Source organism: Meles meles, chromosome 6 (assembly GCF_922984935.1).
Source record: "Meles meles chromosome 6, mMelMel3.1 paternal haplotype, whole genome shotgun sequence".
In the NCBI taxonomy this organism is placed as follows: Eukaryota; Metazoa; Chordata; class Mammalia; order Carnivora; family Mustelidae; genus Meles; species Meles meles.
Window position 1 is genome coordinate 66,403,845 of NC_060071.1, and position 18,448 is coordinate 66,422,292.

The 18,448-nt window shown below is 37.2% G+C and overlaps 1 protein-coding gene across 2 annotated transcripts in view; it reads right to left on the reverse strand.

The window, feature by feature from the left end:
* Positions 1 to 18,448, reverse strand: part of UBR1 (ubiquitin protein ligase E3 component n-recognin 1) — a 142,904-nt gene that overhangs the window by 19,188 nt on the left and 105,268 nt on the right. For both annotated transcript variants that reach the window (XM_046007386.1, XM_046007385.1), the window contains 6 exons: positions 16,958 to 17,051; positions 15,520 to 15,668; positions 12,772 to 12,827; positions 11,295 to 11,391; positions 10,221 to 10,288; positions 7,178 to 7,328 (listed from right to left, as the gene is read on the reverse strand). In XM_046007386.1, the coding sequence (XP_045863342.1) occupies positions 7,178 to 7,328; positions 10,221 to 10,288; positions 11,295 to 11,391; positions 12,772 to 12,827; positions 15,520 to 15,668; positions 16,958 to 17,051 (615 nt within the window). The remainder of the gene's footprint in view (positions 1 to 7,177; positions 7,329 to 10,220; positions 10,289 to 11,294; positions 11,392 to 12,771; positions 12,828 to 15,519; positions 15,669 to 16,957; positions 17,052 to 18,448) is intronic.

Below are 18,448 nucleotides of genomic sequence, written 5' to 3' on the forward strand. Positions count from 1 at the left end.
TCGATCCCAGGACACTGGGATCATGACCTCAGGCAAAGCTTAACTGACTAAGTCACCCAGGCACCCCAAGAAATACACACTTTTTTAAAAAGAGGAAAATACATTATCGTATTGATATTTCCAATTTAAATATAACAGTTCAGTATTTGTACATGATTGAGGTAAATTTTATATGCAATGAAATATACAAATATTAAAAATACCACTTGATGAGTTTTGACAAATGCAAACACCCATGTATAAGATTTTTTTTAGTTAATAAATTTTATTTTTTTTAAAGCAATTTTAGCTTGATTACAGAACCGAGTGGAAAGCACAGAGTTCCCATATACTCGCTGTCCGCACACATCCATCATCATCCCTGACTATTGACATCTAGTACCAGAGTGGTACATTTGTTACAATCAATGAACCTCTACTGACACATCATTATCATCCAAAGTCCACAGTTACCATTAGGATTCATTCCTGGTGTTGTATATTCGACAGGTTTTCACAAATATATAATAAATATATAATATTTTTCACATTTTTTCACATATATAATATTTTTCACATTTCACAGTTTTCACAAATATATAATAACATGTATCTACTATTATAGCATCATACGGAGTAGTTTCACTGCCCTAAAAATCCTCTCTGCTCTGCCCATTCACACATCTCTCTCCCCTAACTTCTGGCAATCGTGGATACTTTTACAATTTTCAAAGCTTTGCCTTTTCCAGAAGTCATATACATATAACTCTTGAACAATACTGGGGGCAAAGGGTGCCAACCCCTGGCACAGTCAAAAACCTACCCATACCTTTTCACACTCTAAAAACCTTACCAACAGCCAACAGCCACATATATATGTGTATATATGTATATGTGTATATATACACATATATATGTATATATATATATACACACATGCTACATGTTGTGTATTTTGTATGTAATATACTGTATTCTTACAATAAAGTAAGCTAGAGAAAAGAAAATTTGTTAAGAAAATCGTAAGAGAAAATACATTTATAGTACTATACTGCATTTATTAATAAAAGAAAAACCCATATGAGTAGACCCTCTCAGTTCAAACTTGTGTCATTCAAGGGTCTATTATGGTTGGAATCATATAGTATGCAGCCTTTTCAGATCTGCTTCTTTCATGAAGTATCACACATTTAAGCTTCCTCTATGCCTGTTCATTGTTTGAAGGCTTGTCTCTTTCTGCGCTGAAAAATATTCCATTGCCTGGATGTACCACAGTTTATTTATTCATTCATCCACTGAAGAACATGTGGTTGCTTCCAAATTTTGGAAATTATGAATAAAGCTGCGACAAACATCTGTGTGTAGGTTTCTGTATGGACATAGGTTTTCAGTTCATTTGGGTAGATGACTGCTGCATCATGTGGTAGGAGTAGTTTAGGATTGTATGAAAGTGCCAAACTGTATCTCAAAATGGCACGGAAGTCCTTTCAGCAATGAATAAGACCTCCTCACCAGTACTGAGCATTGTCAGTGTTTTGGATTTTAACTATTCTAATAGGTGCATAATGATATCTCGTTTTAATATGCAATTCCCTAATGACTTGTGATATTGAACATCTCTCCATATGCTTACTTGGCATCTGTAGATTGTCTTTAGTGAGGTGTCTTTTGCTTATTTTTATCTTATTATTAATATATAATGTATTATTTGTATCAGTGGTACAAGTCTGTGAATCGTCGGTCTTACACAATTCACAGCACTCACGATAGCATACTCTCCCCAATGTCCACCACCCGGCCACCCTATCTCTTCCCCGACTCCCACCAACCCTCAGTTTGTTTCCTGAGATTAAGAGTCTCTTATGGTTTGTCTCCCTCCCCTGTCCCATCTTGTTTCATTTTTTCTTCCCTTCTCCTTACGAACCCCTGCACTGCCTCTCAAATTCCTCATATCAGAGGGATCATATGGTAACTGTCTTTCTCTGATTGACTTATTTCGCTTAGCATAATACCCTCTAGTTCCATCCACATCATTGCAAATGGCAAGATTTCATTTTTTTTCTTGATGGCTGCATAGTATTCCACTGTACATAGTATATATTGTATATATACCCACTGTATATATATATACACCACATCTTTAAAAAAATTTTTTTTAAAGACTTTATTTATTTGTCAGGCAGAGATCACAAGTAGGCAGAGAGGCAAGCAGAGAGAGAGGGGGAAGCAGGCTCCCCGCTGAGCAGAGAGCCCCATGCGGGGCTTAATCCCAGGACTCTGAGATCATGACCTGAGCTGAAGGCAGAGGCTTAACCCACTGAGCCACCCCTTCTTCTTTATCTACTAATCTGTTGATGGACATCTAGGTTCTTTCCAGTTTGGCTACTGTGGACACTGCTGCTATAAACATTGGGGTGCACGTGCCCCTTCGGATCACTACATTTGTATCTTTAGGGTAAATGCCCAGTAGTGCGATTGCTGGGTCGTAGGGTAGCTCAATTTTCAACTTTTTGAAGAAGCTTCATGCTGTTTTCCAGAGTGGCTGCACCAGCTTGCATTCCCACCAACAGTGTAGGAGGGTTCCCCTTTCTCCACATCCTCTCCAACACCTGTCATTTCCTAACTGGTTAATTTTAGACATTCTGACTGGTGTGAGGTTGTACCTCACTGTGGTTTTGATTTGTATTTCCCTGATGCCAGATGACGTTGAGCACTTTTTCATGTGTCTTTTGGCCATTTGGATGTCTTCTTTGCAGAAACATCTGTCCATGTCTTCTGCCTATTTCTTGATTGGATTATTTATTCTTTGGGTGATGAGTTTGATAAGTTCTTTATAGATTTTGGAGACTAGCCCTTTATCTGATATGTCATTTGCAAATATCTTCTCTCATTCTGTCCTCTTTTGGTTTTGTTTTGGTTTTGTTGACTATTTACTTTGCTTGCAAAAGGTGTTGATCTTGATGAAGTCCCAAGAGTTCATTTTTGCCCTTGCTTCCCTTGCCTTTGTTAATGTGTCTAGGAAGAAGTTGTTGCAGCTGAGGTTGAAGAGGTCACTGTCTGTGTTTTCCTCAAGGATTTTGATGGATTCCTGTCTCACGCTGAGGTTTTTCATCCATTTTGAGTCTATTTTCGTGTGTGGTGTAAGGAAATGGTCCAGTTTCATTCTTCTGCATGTGGCTGTCCAATTTTCCCAACACCATTTGTCGAAGAGACTGTCTTTTTCCCACTGGACATTCTTTCCTGCTTTGTCGAAGATTAGTTGACCATATAGTTGAGGGTCCATTTCTGGGCTCTCTATTCTGTTCCATTGATCTATGTGTCTGTTTTTATGTCAGTACCACACTGTCTTGATGATTACAGATTTGTAATAGAGCTTGAAGTCTGGAATTGTGATGCTGCCAACTTTGATTTTCTTTTTCAATATTCCTCTGCCTATTCAAGGTCTTTTCTGGTTCCATATCAATTTTAGGATTATTTGTTCCATTTCTTTGAAAAAAGTTGATGGTATTTTGATAGAGATCGCATTAAATGTGTAGATTGCTCTATGCAGCATAGACATTTTCACAATATTTGTTCTTTCAACCCATGAGCATGGAACATTTTTCCATTTCTTTGTGTCTTCCTCAATTTCTTTCATGAGTACTTCATAGTTTTCTGAGTACAGATTCTTTGCCTCTTTGGTTAGGTTTATTCCTAAGATAACCTATCTTAAGGTTTTGGGTGTCCTTCGCTTATTTTTAATCAGGTTGTTTATTTTCTTATTGTTGAATTAACAGTTCTCTGTATATTTTAGAACAGTTATTCAGATGTGTCTTTTGCAAATATTTTCTCTTAGTCTGTGGCTTGTCTTTTCATTCTCAACACTGTCCTTTGCAGAACAGAAGTTTTTAATTGTAATGAAGTCCAGCTTATTAATTATTTCTTTAATGGATTTTACCTTTGGCCTTGTATCTAAAAAGTCACTGCATACCCCACGGTCATCTAGGTTTCCTCCTATACACTCTCTTCTAATAGTTTTGTATTTTACGTTCAAGCCTATCAACCATTTTTTTTTAATGAACCATTTTTAGTTAACTTCTACTAAGGTTGTAAGATGTGTGTCTTTGTCTTATATGTGGGTGTCCAGTTGTTACAGCAACATTTGTTGAAAATCAGGCTATCTTGGCTCCATTTGTCCTTGTTCCTTCATCAAAGATCAATTAACTGTATTTATGTATACAGATTTTTTGGGGCCTTCTATGCTGGTCCACTAATCTACTGGTCTGTTTTTTTCACTGTCTTGATTCCAGTAGCTTTAGAGTAAATTCTGAAGTCAGGTAATGTCAGTCCTCTTTGTTCTTCCCCTTCAGTACTGAGTTGGCTATGCTGGATCTTTCTCCTTTTCATATAAACTGCAGAATCAGTTTGTCAATATCCACATAATAACTTGCTGGAATTTTGACTGGGAAATTATTGGGTTTTTATTTAACTTTTCTGAATTTATTCTTTTAAGTTTTTACTTTTAATTCCAATATAGTTAACATAGAGTGTTGTAGTAGTTCCAGGTATACAATACAGTGATTCAACAATTCTATACCTTATAAGTGTACTTTCAATCTCCTTCACCCATTTCACCCATTCCTGCACACACCTCCCCTCTGATATGCTTTATTATTTTTTTAAAAAGATCTTATTTATTTGAGAGAGAGAGCACTAACAAGGGGAAAGGTAGAGGGAGAAGCAGACTCTCTCCTGAACCGGGAGGCTGACACAGGGCTCTATCCCAGGATTCTGGGATCATGACCTGAGCTGAAGGCAGACACTTAACTGACTGAGCCACCCATGTACCCCTTCATTTTATTTTTTTATTTATTTAAGTAATCTCTACCCCCCATGTGGGGCTTGAAGTCATGATCAAGAGTCACAAAAAAAAAAAAAAAAAAAAAAAAAAAAAAAAGAGTCACATGCTCTTACGACTGAGCCAGTCAGTGCCCCTGAAATGCTTTATTTTAAATTAGTACCCTCGGTTAATTTTTTTCAAAAAAAAAAAAAATCTTTTACTTGAAGCATACTTCAGAATGCACAGTTCTGAATTAATTCTCAATTAATTAATTCTTAACTAATTTTTAATTAATTCTCTAAGTCTCCTTCTTCCTACACTGAAAATCTTGGGTCCTGGTGACATTTACACAAATACTGACTTGGTTTATCCTAAAAATTACCTAAAATAATTTCAAAATAAGAATGCTAGTACTTAATACCATTTGTACCGTTAATATGAATTCAGTTTAATGATTTTTTTTGTTAGTTCTTTTATTGTCAGAATATATCAGTTGAAATACCGTGTTTTAGGGGTGCCTGGGTGGCTCAGTTCTTTAAGCATATGCCTTCAGCTCAGGTCATGATCCTGGGGTCCTGGGATTGAGCCTCATGTAGGACTCCCCACTCAGCAGGGAGTCTGCTTGTTCCTCTCCCTCTGCCCCTCCCCATGCTTGTGTGTTCTCTCTCCCAAATAAATAAATAGAATTTTAGAAAAGAAAAAAAAAAACTACTAAAAAGACACTTACAGGAGTCTTTGCTCAAATCCCTGTCTCTCTACCTTATCTAGAGGCAACTCTTCAGTTTTTGGTTTATACTTCCTTTGTTTCATTTATAAAAAATATAAGCAAATATGATTATATGTAAGCATATATATGGATACATATACCTAAAATACCTTACACAAAGACATTATACTACAACTACTGTTCTGCACCCTACTTTTTTCACTCTTAATAAGTATCTCCTAGAGATTATTTCTTCAGTAGATCTTGCTCATTCCTTTGCTTCCTGCAGAAAATTCCATTATATGCATATACTATAGGATATTCAACCAATCTCTGAGTTTTTTATTATTCCAAATAATACCACAAATGAATAATCATGTCCATATATCCTTTCATATTTTTGCCAGTATGGCTTTGGGATAGATTCTTAGAAGTGGAGTTGGTAAGTCAATGAATAAATGCATATTTAGTCTTGCTAGACATTATTCTAAAGTCACTTTAATTATCCATTTTCTAAATTACCTGAATTTTCAGGAGTCCTTTTTTTTTTTAAGATTTTAAAAATTATTTGAAAGACAGACATCATAAGTAGGCAGAAAGGCTGGCAGAGAGAGAAGGGGAAGCAGGCTCCCTGCTAAGCAGAGAGCCCAATGCAGGGCTTGATCCCAGGACCCCGGGATCATGACCTGAGCCGAAGGCAGAGGCTTTAACTCACTGAGCCACCCAGGCGCCCCAGGAGCTCTTCTTGATCACTGATAGCCAGGAAGTAGACTTTACTTTAAGAGCAGAGTCTAAGAGAATAACTACATCATGATTCCATGATGCTGTATTATTCAGGTATCTGTGAGTGAACATTTGTTCAAAAACATTTAATGAATACTTATTTGGACTTTAACTTTATGAGAAAAGATTTTAAAATCTGAATGTTCTCTACTCAAGAAACTTGCAGGGGGGAAGGAGTAGCGAGAACGGAGAACCAGGGAAAGAAGCAGAACAGCACAGAATTATAAAATAAGATACTATGTGACAAATGCTATAAAACATTCTATTATCATTCTAGCTGGAGGAATCAAAAATGGTTTCATAAACAGGCTTATCGAAAAACTGAAATTACTTAGAAGGGACAAATGTCAGAGAGACTAATCCCCAAACCTGAAATTAGGAAATCTGAAGAAGGATACAGCAGGTCCAAATGGTTTCTCTGTATATCTGGAGAGCAGCCACAAGTTAGTTAGAGAATCAAGTGGTTTAGCTAATTTATCCCTTTCATAGCTATTTTTTATTTAATTAGCATCCATAAAGAAACAAATGATCACTCAACAAGAGATATAACATAGAATTTAGAAATACATATCTATCTATCTATCTATCTATCTATCTATCTATATATATATGCGCCTGGGTGGCTCAGTTGGTTAAGCAACTGCCTTCGGCTCAGGTCATGATCCTGGAGTCCCAGGATCCAGTCCCCCTTCGGGCTCCCTGCTTGGCGGGGAGTCTGCTTCTCCCTCTGACCTCTCCCCTCTCATGCTCTCTCTCACTCTCAAATAAATAAAATCTTAAAACAAAAGAAATATATGTGTATATATACATGATTAATCACAAGCAAAATGAATTTTGCCAACAAACCACAGGTAATTATTATTTACAGTTAACAACTGATGGAGCTTTACCTGTGTCTATGGTAAGAAGGATCTGAAGCATGTGTGCCATGGTGATCAAATGGAAGAGATAAAGGTGCGTATAAGAAGAACTAACTGATGACGGCTGCAGGTCAACAGTGTCCTCCCAATACAAGGATGGGAATGCTAACACAGCACCAACCTATGAGAGAAAATGGACATCAACATGTGTGACAACAACCATCAGCATGGGCTAATCTTATAACCAAATATATCAGATACTGCAGGGTGTTCATGTGTTTTTTTAATAACTACCATATTTTTCCTAATTATTCAACAGAATATCTTAAAATATAGTGTACCATAAATGGAGAACGAAAGTCATCACCAAATAGGTTACTCCTTTCCTGAAACTTCTTATTCTAGGAGTGGTCTCAATCCTGTCTGTGGCTCAGAAGACTCACATTACAGTAACTTGGGGAGCTCTTAAAATAACACTGATTCACAGGCCAATCCAATCAAATAAGAATCTTAGGGTATAGGGCCAAGTTACTGGCATTCTTTTCAAAGTTTTCCTAAAGATTCCAAAAGACAAGAATGACCACCACTGGGCAGAGTTCTGGACAATGACAGGTAGAGAATAATGGCTAACCCACATTCACAAACTCCATGCTCCCGACCTTACCAATGATCTCTCTAGAGAACTCATTTTGAAGGAATGGGGTCACTGCAGGGAGGGAAAACCTCTCCAAGAAATCCACAGAACAGGGGCACTTGGATGGTTCAGATGGTTAAGCGTCTGCCTTCAGCACAGGTCATGATCCCAGAGTCCTCATGCTAAGCGGGGAACCTGCTTCTCCCTCTTCTTCTGCCTCTGGCTCTCCTGCCTGGGCTCTGTCTCTTTCTCTCTCTCAAATGAATTAATAAAAAAATCTTTTAAAAAAAGGGGGAAAAAAAAAAAAGAAACTCACAAAACAGTTGCCATCCATCCACAGGTGTTTGGGGGAAGCCTAGATGTGTCAAGGGCCTGGTTCTCAACATCAAATAATCAATGATTTTAAGATAGCTCACACTGTCATTCATGCTTATAATGTAAACAAGAGAAAGGTGGAGGAGGAATGCATATTTAATATGCAGACACCAACTATATATATACACCAACTATATATATATAATATATATATAATCAACTAGGATGATACCTGTTACAAAATAAAGAGTATAAATGTGTTTTCATTTTTTTTTCTTTCCACATTCTTTATTTTTATAGATTTAACTTATAATTATAGGTGTTTGTGAACGAATAAATGAATAAATGTGGGACAGCGATGAGCTTCCAGAAGAAAAGTGTGTTGCTATCACCCCATACTGAGTAACCAAAAATCAATGCACATACAATCATTAGCAGGCCCCACACAGCAAATGTTTGGAGGCTATCTGAGATCGATCTCGGTATTTAGGTTGAAGATGACCCCCAAATCATGTTTTAAGTTCATATGGAACACTAATTTAAGTATTTGCCAGACGCAACGTTGACAAGACTATCTTTTTTTCCCCAGAAGAGTAGATAATTCAACTGTGGGGATAGTAGTGAAGAGATTCTGTTGTGGCCTGTTCTCCATCAATGTGGTTAAGCTGGAGGTATGTTTCCCAGAGCCTCCTTCCCTGTATATTTTCAAGCTGGACTTTGTCAAAAGAGGAAGTCACACAAGCTTTGGAAGGTAAAAGAGAAGTGGTGGCCAGCACTCTCTCTGAAGATTGTTGTCATTGGATGTGATGAGACAGATGGGGGGACGCTGGTGGGTTTCATTTGTTCTTGCTCTCCTCTTGCGGACCTGATATTCTCAACTGATGATGAGAGTGGTCTCAGGCCCACCATTATTTATCACTGCATCTCCAGTGCACGGCACAGGTCCCATCTTATAGGTATTCATTGGCTGAAGTGTTCATTGCGTAAATGCATACAGGTGGTGGTGTCACCATGAAGACATATTCCCCCAGCCCTAGTCCAGGGAGTCAGACTGCTTCCAGAAAGGATGCCCGTCTCACCTCATGGACTCAGAATCACTGTTCCCTGCTCATCTTAATACTGTGCATGGGCTGGTCACCTCGCTTTTATGACAGGTCCTGCCACTGGGTCAGCTATGGGCTATCCCAGCCTTATTTATATTATTTATTTCCCCCTCACATCGCTGAAAAAATTGATGCATTAAGAAGATATAACATGTCTATTTTGCAGCTTGTAAGCACTTCCAGCACAAAGTCCTAGGCTCTGTAAACAGGGACTAGAATCCTTGTCCAAAACCTGCCCTTCCCTGAAGATATTCACAGCCACCTAGAGTTTGGGGTAAGCTGAGGCTGCCTGAAAGAAGACACAGAAGGGGCTAGAAGTGCCCTTCCATTTCTCTGGAAGCTTTACCTCCACCTTCCTCACTTCTAAGTCTCCATTCCTTGTTTTTGGACACACTCCACTAGTTTTCATAATGTGTTTTCATTTTAAAAGTGATTATTTATTTATTTGTATTTTATTTATTTATTTGACAGAGAGAGAAATCACAACTAGGCAGAGAGGCAGGCAGAGAGAGGGGGAAGCATTCTCCCTGCTGAGTAGAGAGCCCGATGCGCGCCTCAATCCCAGGACCCTGAGATCATGACCTGAGCCAAAGGCAGAGGCTTAACCCACTGAGCCACCCAGGCTGCCCCTAAAGTGATTTTTTAGAAAGGTTTTTTATTTACTTATTTTTGCTAGAGAGAGAGAGTGTATGTGTGTGTACAAGCAGAGGGAGCAGGAGAGGGAGAAGCAGGCTCCCTGCTGAAGAGGGAAGCTGAAGCGGGACTTGACCCCAGGGCCCTGGGATCATGACCTTAGCTGAAGGCAGACACTTAACCGACTGAGCCACCCAGGTGCCCTTTAAAGTGATTTTGACAGTCTCAGTCAAATCTGTACCTATTCATAAGCAGAATGGAAAAGGGACTAAACTTTATAGTCTGAACACCAATAATTTATAATCTTGAAAAAAGAACATGAATTTGAATGGGAAAATACATGAAATCAGAAACTTGAGAGACTTAAGAATTTTTGTTGAACACTTACCAAAACATGAAAGAGATCTATAGATAGAAGGCAAGGTGTATCTTCTGATTTTAGGTTAGGAAGAACAACTGGGAAAAACAACAACACCGTAATTCATTCAGTAAGATTGCAATGTAGTTAAATATAATATAAAACACCTAAAACAAAAATGTAACATGGTTATAAAATACAGAAACTGGTAACCTGGAACATCACACCTTTAAGATATGGGAACCACAACTAAAGATAAGTTAAACTAATAAAAACTCCTAGAAAGCCTTGTATAGAATTTAAGAGTTGAAAGATAAGATCCAGGAGGAAAAAAGGTAAACAGCATAACAGAAACAGAGATTATTCAACAAAAATATGCTCAATGAAGAAGAAGAATTACTTTTATACTATGTTCCTTAATACTTTTTTCCCTAACTACCCATTTCTAAATGTCTTGTGATACACAGAATATGTATCCACACATACAGAGCAGAGACAGCATGCAAAGCAGTGCAAGTGAAGTGGGGATGAAGAATATCCCCCTGATCCAACAAAATTAAACCTATTTTAAAATGATCTATCCATGTCATTGAACCCTTTTCTAACCAGATTAGGATACAAATACGTTAGCTAGCAGTTGTGGATGTTGGTTCAATAAAGTCCCGAGGTGGGTAGATGTTAAGTTAAAAACAAAGTTAAGGGCGCCTGGGTGGCTCAGTGGGTTAAGCCGCTGCCTTCGGCTTGGGTCATGATCTCGGGGTCCTGGGATCGAGTCCCGCATCGGGCTCTCTGCTCGGCAGGGAGCCTGCTTCCCTCTCTCTATCTCTGCCTCTCTTCTACTTGTGATCTCTCTCTGTCAAATAAATAAATAAATAAAATCTTAAAAAAAAAAACAAAACAAAGTTAAAAACATTTGGAAAACCTGAGTTTTGAAATACGATTGCAGGTATTATAGCGGCACCCAGGTCTTTTGTTTTTTTCTTTTGTAAAGTTGCTGTAGTGAGTGATTCAAAATTAGTGCAGTGTGTTGTTTCCTAATGAAATACACTGCCAGAAATGCAATGGAAAAAGACATATAAGTAATGATAATTAAGAGGAGACTACCTGACAAGAGACGAATCAGATGCTTCTGTATCAGGACCTGAGGACAGGTAATCTTCTGTGCAATGGCAAACTGCATTAATGCTTTCAGACCATTATGCTAGATTGTAAGAGAGGGAAAGATAAAACGATAAGGGAAGATGATAGGCTGAAGTCACTCCCTGTACAACTCAATCACAGTCTGCAAGAATTAGCTACAGACTTATTATTATATACTTTACAGTCTTGCAAATAAATTATAATATTTTTAGTACTTTTAGAAAGTTTTATGAACTCATCAAATTTTTAACAGATTTTCCCATGACAAAGAGGTATTAAAGCGATTAATTATTCAATTCTCACTTAAGTATTCATTTCCCCCATCAATTTCTTAAATGTTTGGACGAATTTACCCTGCTGAGGCCTGGGCAAAAAAAACCAAAAAAACATATTTATAGAAATTCTAAAATGATGGCAAGAAACCCCTAAAAGTTCCATTTAATTCAGATCTCCTGCTTCCTAACCAGAAGGCCAGGAACTGTAGGGAAGCACACTATGGACTACAAGTCCCCTGTGCCAGCTGTCAGGAAAATAAGAGGGAAATGGCGAGGATGGGGGTGGTCTAGGGAATCCTTGGTTGCCCACTCTTGTCATGGGGCTATTTGTTGAGCACTGTTTCCCAGGGTCCCCTACAATATGAGGCTTAGGCCTGGCGATAGGCCTGGCGTATAGTACTGTAGTGCCAAGATCTGCCCATCAAGGAGCCATGATTTAGTTTTATTCTTGAACTTACTATGAGGATTCATTTATAGCTAAGCCAGCACTAATACTTAATGTTACATGATGGGGCAAAAATAGTGAGGAAGGAAAATGTAGGAGACACCAGGTTTCTGACTCGGCAGTAAACAAAGTACGGGGAGAAAAAGTAAGTATCACTGGAAATCTCTCTCATTTAACCACCAAGATTGAGTAAGCTCTCTAAAGTGTACAATGTCTTATTTCTCAGATTCCTCATTATCAGTGAGATCATATGATAACTGTCTTTCTCTGATTGACTTATCTCACTTAGCATAATACCCTCTAGTTCCATATAAGATAGAGGATCATAGGGGAAGGGAGGGAAAAATGAAACAAGATGAAACCAGAGAGGGAGACAAACCATAAGAGACTCTTAATCTCAGGAAACAAACTGAGGGTTGGTGGAGGGCAGGGGGGGGTAGGAGGGATGGGGTGGCCAGGTGATGGACACTGGGGAGGGTATATGCTATGGTGAGAAAAAAAAATAAATTAAAAAAAAATAAAGTGCACAATGTTGGTCATTTAGTCTCCCGTGAGACTGAAGCTGCTAAAAAAAAAAAAAAAAAAATTTTGCTAATTTTTATAGAAAAAGGAGTGAATTAAATAATGATTTTTAAAAATGTTAAATTAGACTAATGTTAAATTAGACCATACCAAAAAAAGCCTACCATGAGTTACACATACCCTTCTGGAATATACACACCTGTCTATTTTGAAGTGCTCCAAACAGAGGTTTCCCTTCATCTCCCAAGAGGTTTTCTCAAAGAGTAAGAAAAACAAAAATAAATCCTGAATACTGCTATAATTGTATACTTGGTTTCTATCAGATGTTCTTTAACTGATTATATTTTTGCCCAGATGATTTGCACTTTTCCCCTTCAAAGTTTCATGTTTAAGCCAAAATTTCCAAATTTTTGAGTGAGAAAATATTATAAAAAACAAATGCAGATCACTTACAAATTGTTACTATAAATAATAAAGCCCCTGCAGTTATCTATAGAGAACGCTCGGAAAAAACAAAGCATCCTGATTCATTTTTCACCCTTTGAACATTGCTTCTATGCCAACAATCTTTAACCAAGTCATTTTTATATATAATCACAACCTATTTTGTTTAAAAATACATAAGGCAGATGCAAGTAACTATTGTTCTTATAGGTACTGTTAAAAAAGAACTACATTTATAGGAAAAATAACCAAAAGTGGAAATAAAAAAAAACAACCCATGGATTCATATGCATTTCTCCTTGCTGGCTAGGGCATTTACTGCTATATTACTTGTATTTTCATTGCCCTCTGGCAGAAGATATATCTATGAGTAAAGAAGGCTTATTTCCAATTTTCTTTTTTCAACTCTGAATGGACAGTAAGAAGAGATGCTATACATTGATTCCTTAACGGTAGTCCTAACTATGCCAACACATCCTGTATATGTCTCTCCATACGCACAGGGAATGAGGTAAGTTAGTGGCTTATGCACTAGGTCCCCTGAATGGAAAAAGCACTGTGAAAACAGTGTAACACTACAGTAATCAAATAAAATCCAATTACTAGGTTGCAGAACCACACAGAAAAATTTAGTCCTATTCTCCAGTGAAATTCTCATCACTTTTATGACAAAAACTGTGCATTTTTAAAAATGTTAACTGTCTCAATATAAACTCCTGATTCCTAATATTTGTCTTGCCAAAGACAGTAAAGTGTAAAATGCTTTCACTGGAAGTCTCAAGATACTCAGTAGTAGATCGTGACTCTAAAAGAATGCTTTGTATTTATCCATTTCTTCAGATTCTATTCTATTTAAATCTCATTCTTCCAGGGTGCCTGGGTGGCTCAGTTAAGCCTCTGCCTTTGGCTCAGGTCATGATCCCAGCATTCTGGGATAGGGCCCCGGGTCAGGCTCTCTGCTCAGTGGGGAATCGGCTTCTCCCTCTGCTCCTCCTCCCTGCTCATGTTCTTTTTCTCTCTCTCAAAAAAATAAATAATCTTTAAAAAAAAATCTTATTCTTCCTATTTCTCATTTTATTTAATCATAGTAAATATAAATTTATGTATTATCTTTTATCCATGATTTAAGTCTGACAGGTTTGGATGTAACTGTTTAGGAGGCTGAAGCTGATATGCAGGATGGTTTTGTGAAAGAGATGGCTTCATGCTACTTAATTTGAATCGCAAAATAACATCTTGCTACAAAAATATATGTAAATGAAGAAAAAATGGTAGACTGGGACGCCTGGGTGACTCAGTGGGTTAAGCGCCTGCCTTCAGCTCAGGTCATGATCCCATAGTCCTGGGATCAAATCCCACATTGGGCTCCTTGCTTGGCGGGGAGCCTGCTTCTCCCTCTGCCTGCTCCTCTCCCTGCTTGTATGCTTTGACAAATAAATAAATAAAATATTAAAAAAAAAAAGAAAAAAAGAAAAGGTGGTAGACTCCATTAAAAACAACTGCCAAAAATCTATATTGGAAAGGGAAATTGAAACTGTCTTGGATAAAGAGGACATAAAAGAATTACAGTTCTTACTGTTTTTAAGATAGTATTGTATCTTGCGACTGTAATAAGTATGCTAATTTTAAAATTTAAGCAATTCTTCACTACTACACTCTTCTCTCCCCCCACAGCTTTCCTGAGATATAACTGACACATAACACTATGTACATTTAAGGTGTACAGCATGTTGATTTGACTGCTACACTCTTCTGTAAGGAACTTTCAGTATGGCATTTTCAGTATGGATTTTGTCAGTGGGCCTCCCCTCTGACCTCCTAGTTCCTTCTGCTAATCTGTCTCTCCTAACTACCTCAGTCTTCCTTTCCCTATCCTGATAATGTTTCAGGTGACTTTGGTATTTTGTTCTTTTTCTCTCAAAGTGTAAAAAAAACAAAAACTACTGAGCATTTCTGGCTTGATTCTTCTTTCTTTGCCTTTTTTTCTTGATTTTCTAGTGTTGTAAATCTGCCAGCTTTCAAACATAGCTTGCTTTATGCTATACCTTTCAAATATTTTGAGCTTATTTTGATTATAGCCAACACTGTAGTTAAAAAGGGATTGATAAAAAAAATTCTCAGACTAGGGGCGCCTGGGTGGCTCAGTGGGTTAAGCCTCTGCCTTTGGCTCAGATCATGATCTCAGGGTCCTGGGATTGAGCCCCACATTGGGCTCTCTGCTCAGTGGGGACGCTGCTTCACCCTTGCTGTCTGCTTGCCTCTCTGCCTACTCATGATCTCTGTCAAATGAATAAATAAAATCTTAAAAAAAAAATTCTGGGACTAAATGGCATCAAGCCACACTAATATACTGAAATATCAATATTAGTATTAATATAATAAATATTAATACTCCTCCAACAATTCAAACTATTTTAAGCCATTAGGGGAAAAGTAGAAAAATTGTGGTCAATTTTAATCCTGTTTCTATGAACGCTCCAAAGCAGTCTCTCACAGGCTTTACCAATTGCCTGGATAGTGAAAGCACATGTGCTCCAGGTCATCATGGGGATTCGAGGATCCGTTTCATCAGGAGGTACTTTCAGTCCAATTCTATAAATTGTTGTAGCAAAGAGAATGACCATTTCCTTGATGCTATTAGAATATTTTATCCTAAAAATAAAACAAGAAAAATTTGTATAGTAATTTAGTAAACGGGGTTACCTACTGAGAAGTCCAACTAGGTACTGAAGTAGCAATTTAACTCCTTTTGACAGTTAACTGCTCTTTGTCAATTAGAGATTAGAGCCTCTGAAGATTTATTCATTATGAAAAAATGGGAAAAGCAGAATTCTGTATCTTATAGGTAGAAAAATATCTTTTACAAAATGATAATGGCCCATATAACTTTACTTCCTTAGATGCAGTAAATGATCACAGCAGAAAGAATCTAGATCCAAATTAAGGGCAGACTCAGAGAAGGAATAAAATTCAGAGGAAGCAGATCCAACCTAAAAAGTTTTAGTTCTGTAAAAGGGACAAAGAAGGACTTCAGTGTTAACAGCGTGTATGTGTGTGTGTGTGTATGTGTATGTGTGTGAGAAACAGAGAGACAGAGAGAAAGAGAGAGAATATGTCATGTACTTGGAGTGATAATTTCTGGTTTTCAGAACTTCCTTTCCTAACATTCCTTTCTTAAGTATTTTCAATAACAATGAGATATGTAATATAAATAAGGATCACAACTAAAAAATGTATATAAGATAGTATCTATTAAATAATAACACCTGATTTGGATACATTATATTTTTCAAAGTGTCTTCACATAAGTATTTTTCTAATAACCTTATAATTTAAGGTAAGAGGGTACTGAATTTTACCAACAAGAAAAATGAATCGGGGAGGTGGATGACTAGAGACTTTTCAGAAGTCAGAGGGCAGGTCAGATATGACTTTAATTAAAGTCTCTTGAATGCTGTTCTTATTGTATACAGGACTATAGAGAACTTGCATTTTTGTTGGTCAAAAATGGTTAATTACAGGGCGCCTAGGTGGCTCAGCTGGTTAAGCGGCTGCCTTCAGCTCAGGTCATGATCCTGGAGTCCTAGAATCGAGTCCCTCATCAGGCTCCCCGCTGAGCGGGGAGTCTGCTTCTCTCTCTGACTCTCCCCCCTCTCATGCTCTTTCTCTCTCATTCTCTCTCTCAAATAAATAAATAAAATCTTTAAAAAAATGGTTAATTATAGACATGGTTCACCCTAATACATAGTACTCTAATACCTCAAACCACTTTATTTTATTGTACAAATAAAACTTCAGGGAGAAAGAAACAAGATAAAAATGGGGTACATAATTTTACAAATAAAGCAGGAAGGAAAGATGGGAGGATGGGAGGAAGGATTATTCTTCATTCTTATTTTCACAGCCATTTACAGACTTCTCTTAACTACTTAGATACTTACGAAGACTGAACTCCGAAATTGAGGATAGAATGGAACTCAAAAGTGGAATCGCCCATTCCTTGATCAAATAAGACTGGAATTGTTGGGTTTTCTCCTTATAAATGAAAAGGAAAAAGAAAAATCATGAGGGTTTAGTAAGACATCTTTCTAGCTTTTTAAAATTATATATGACAATTTTAGGAAACTTAGAAAATGCTAATAAGCAATAAGTAATCATTCAAAATTTCTCTAATAATATTTGGGTGATATTCTTCTGTTCTCCACATGAACATTACACATACAGATTTTTTAATAAAGACAAAACCCATAGTACTGTTCTGTATCTTGTTTTTTCACCAACGGATCATAAATGTCTTTCCACACCAGTAACTCCCCCTCTTTAATTTCATTTTTAATGGATGCATAGTAATCTATTAGTAAGGCAATATGTATTAGTGAGTAAGAGCAGAGGATCTGGAGCCAAGCTGCGTAGGTTTGCATCCTAGTTCTGCCACTATGACTAAGACCTTGGGTGAACATTAACCTCTTTTTGGTTCCAATTCCTCATCAAATCGGAATTGTTGTTCCGTATATGAAACAAGTTGTCTTTTTCTGATTGCTTTTGAGATTTTTTCCCCCTTCATCTTCGGTTTTCAACAGCTATGATCTATATAGGTGTAGTTTTCTTTCAGTTTATTTTTGAGGTTTCCTGAACTTAAATATGCAAATTTACGTTTTTCACCAAATTTGGGAAGTTTTCATTCATTAGTTTTTCAAAAGAAATTTTTTCTCTACCATACTTTTTCTTTTTGAGACTTGTAGGACATAAATATTGGATTTTTAAAAATTGGATCCATAGGTCTCTAAAGCTGTCTTCTTTTGTTTTTGCTTTTTTTCCCATCACTTTTCTGTCCATTCTTCAGACTGGAGAATTTCCACTGATCTAATTTCAAGTTTGCTAACTCTTACCCTTCCCATCTCCATTCTACTATTGAGCCCATCCAGTTAATTTTTATTTCATACAGTACTTTTTCAATTCTATTATCTCTATTTGGTTCTTTTTTTTTTTTTAGTAGTTTCTATTTTTTTCTGCTGAGAACTCATATTTTTCCAATCATTTCTAAAGTGTTCACCTTTACCTTATGCTTAATAATTATACAGGTGTTTTAAATTTTTTGTAAAAAAAGTTCAATGTTAAAACATCTCAGGATTGGCATTTAATTTTTTTTTTTCCTTGAGAGTTGGTCAGATTCTTATGCTGAATAATTTTGGATCTTATCTTGGTTATTTTGAATATCCCTCAGTGGTGAATATCACTCAGAGGTGAATAACCTCAGTGAATAACCTCAGTGGTGGTTTAATGCTCCTTCACTCTCAACACTGTTGCCATTTCTCTGGGCCTGTTCTACACATGTGCATCTTGGAGGCAAGCCCAAGATTTGTGCTGGTCTCAAAAACAGGACATTCCTCTTCTATACGCTCTTTCCTCTCTGTGATTTCCTCCATATTCTC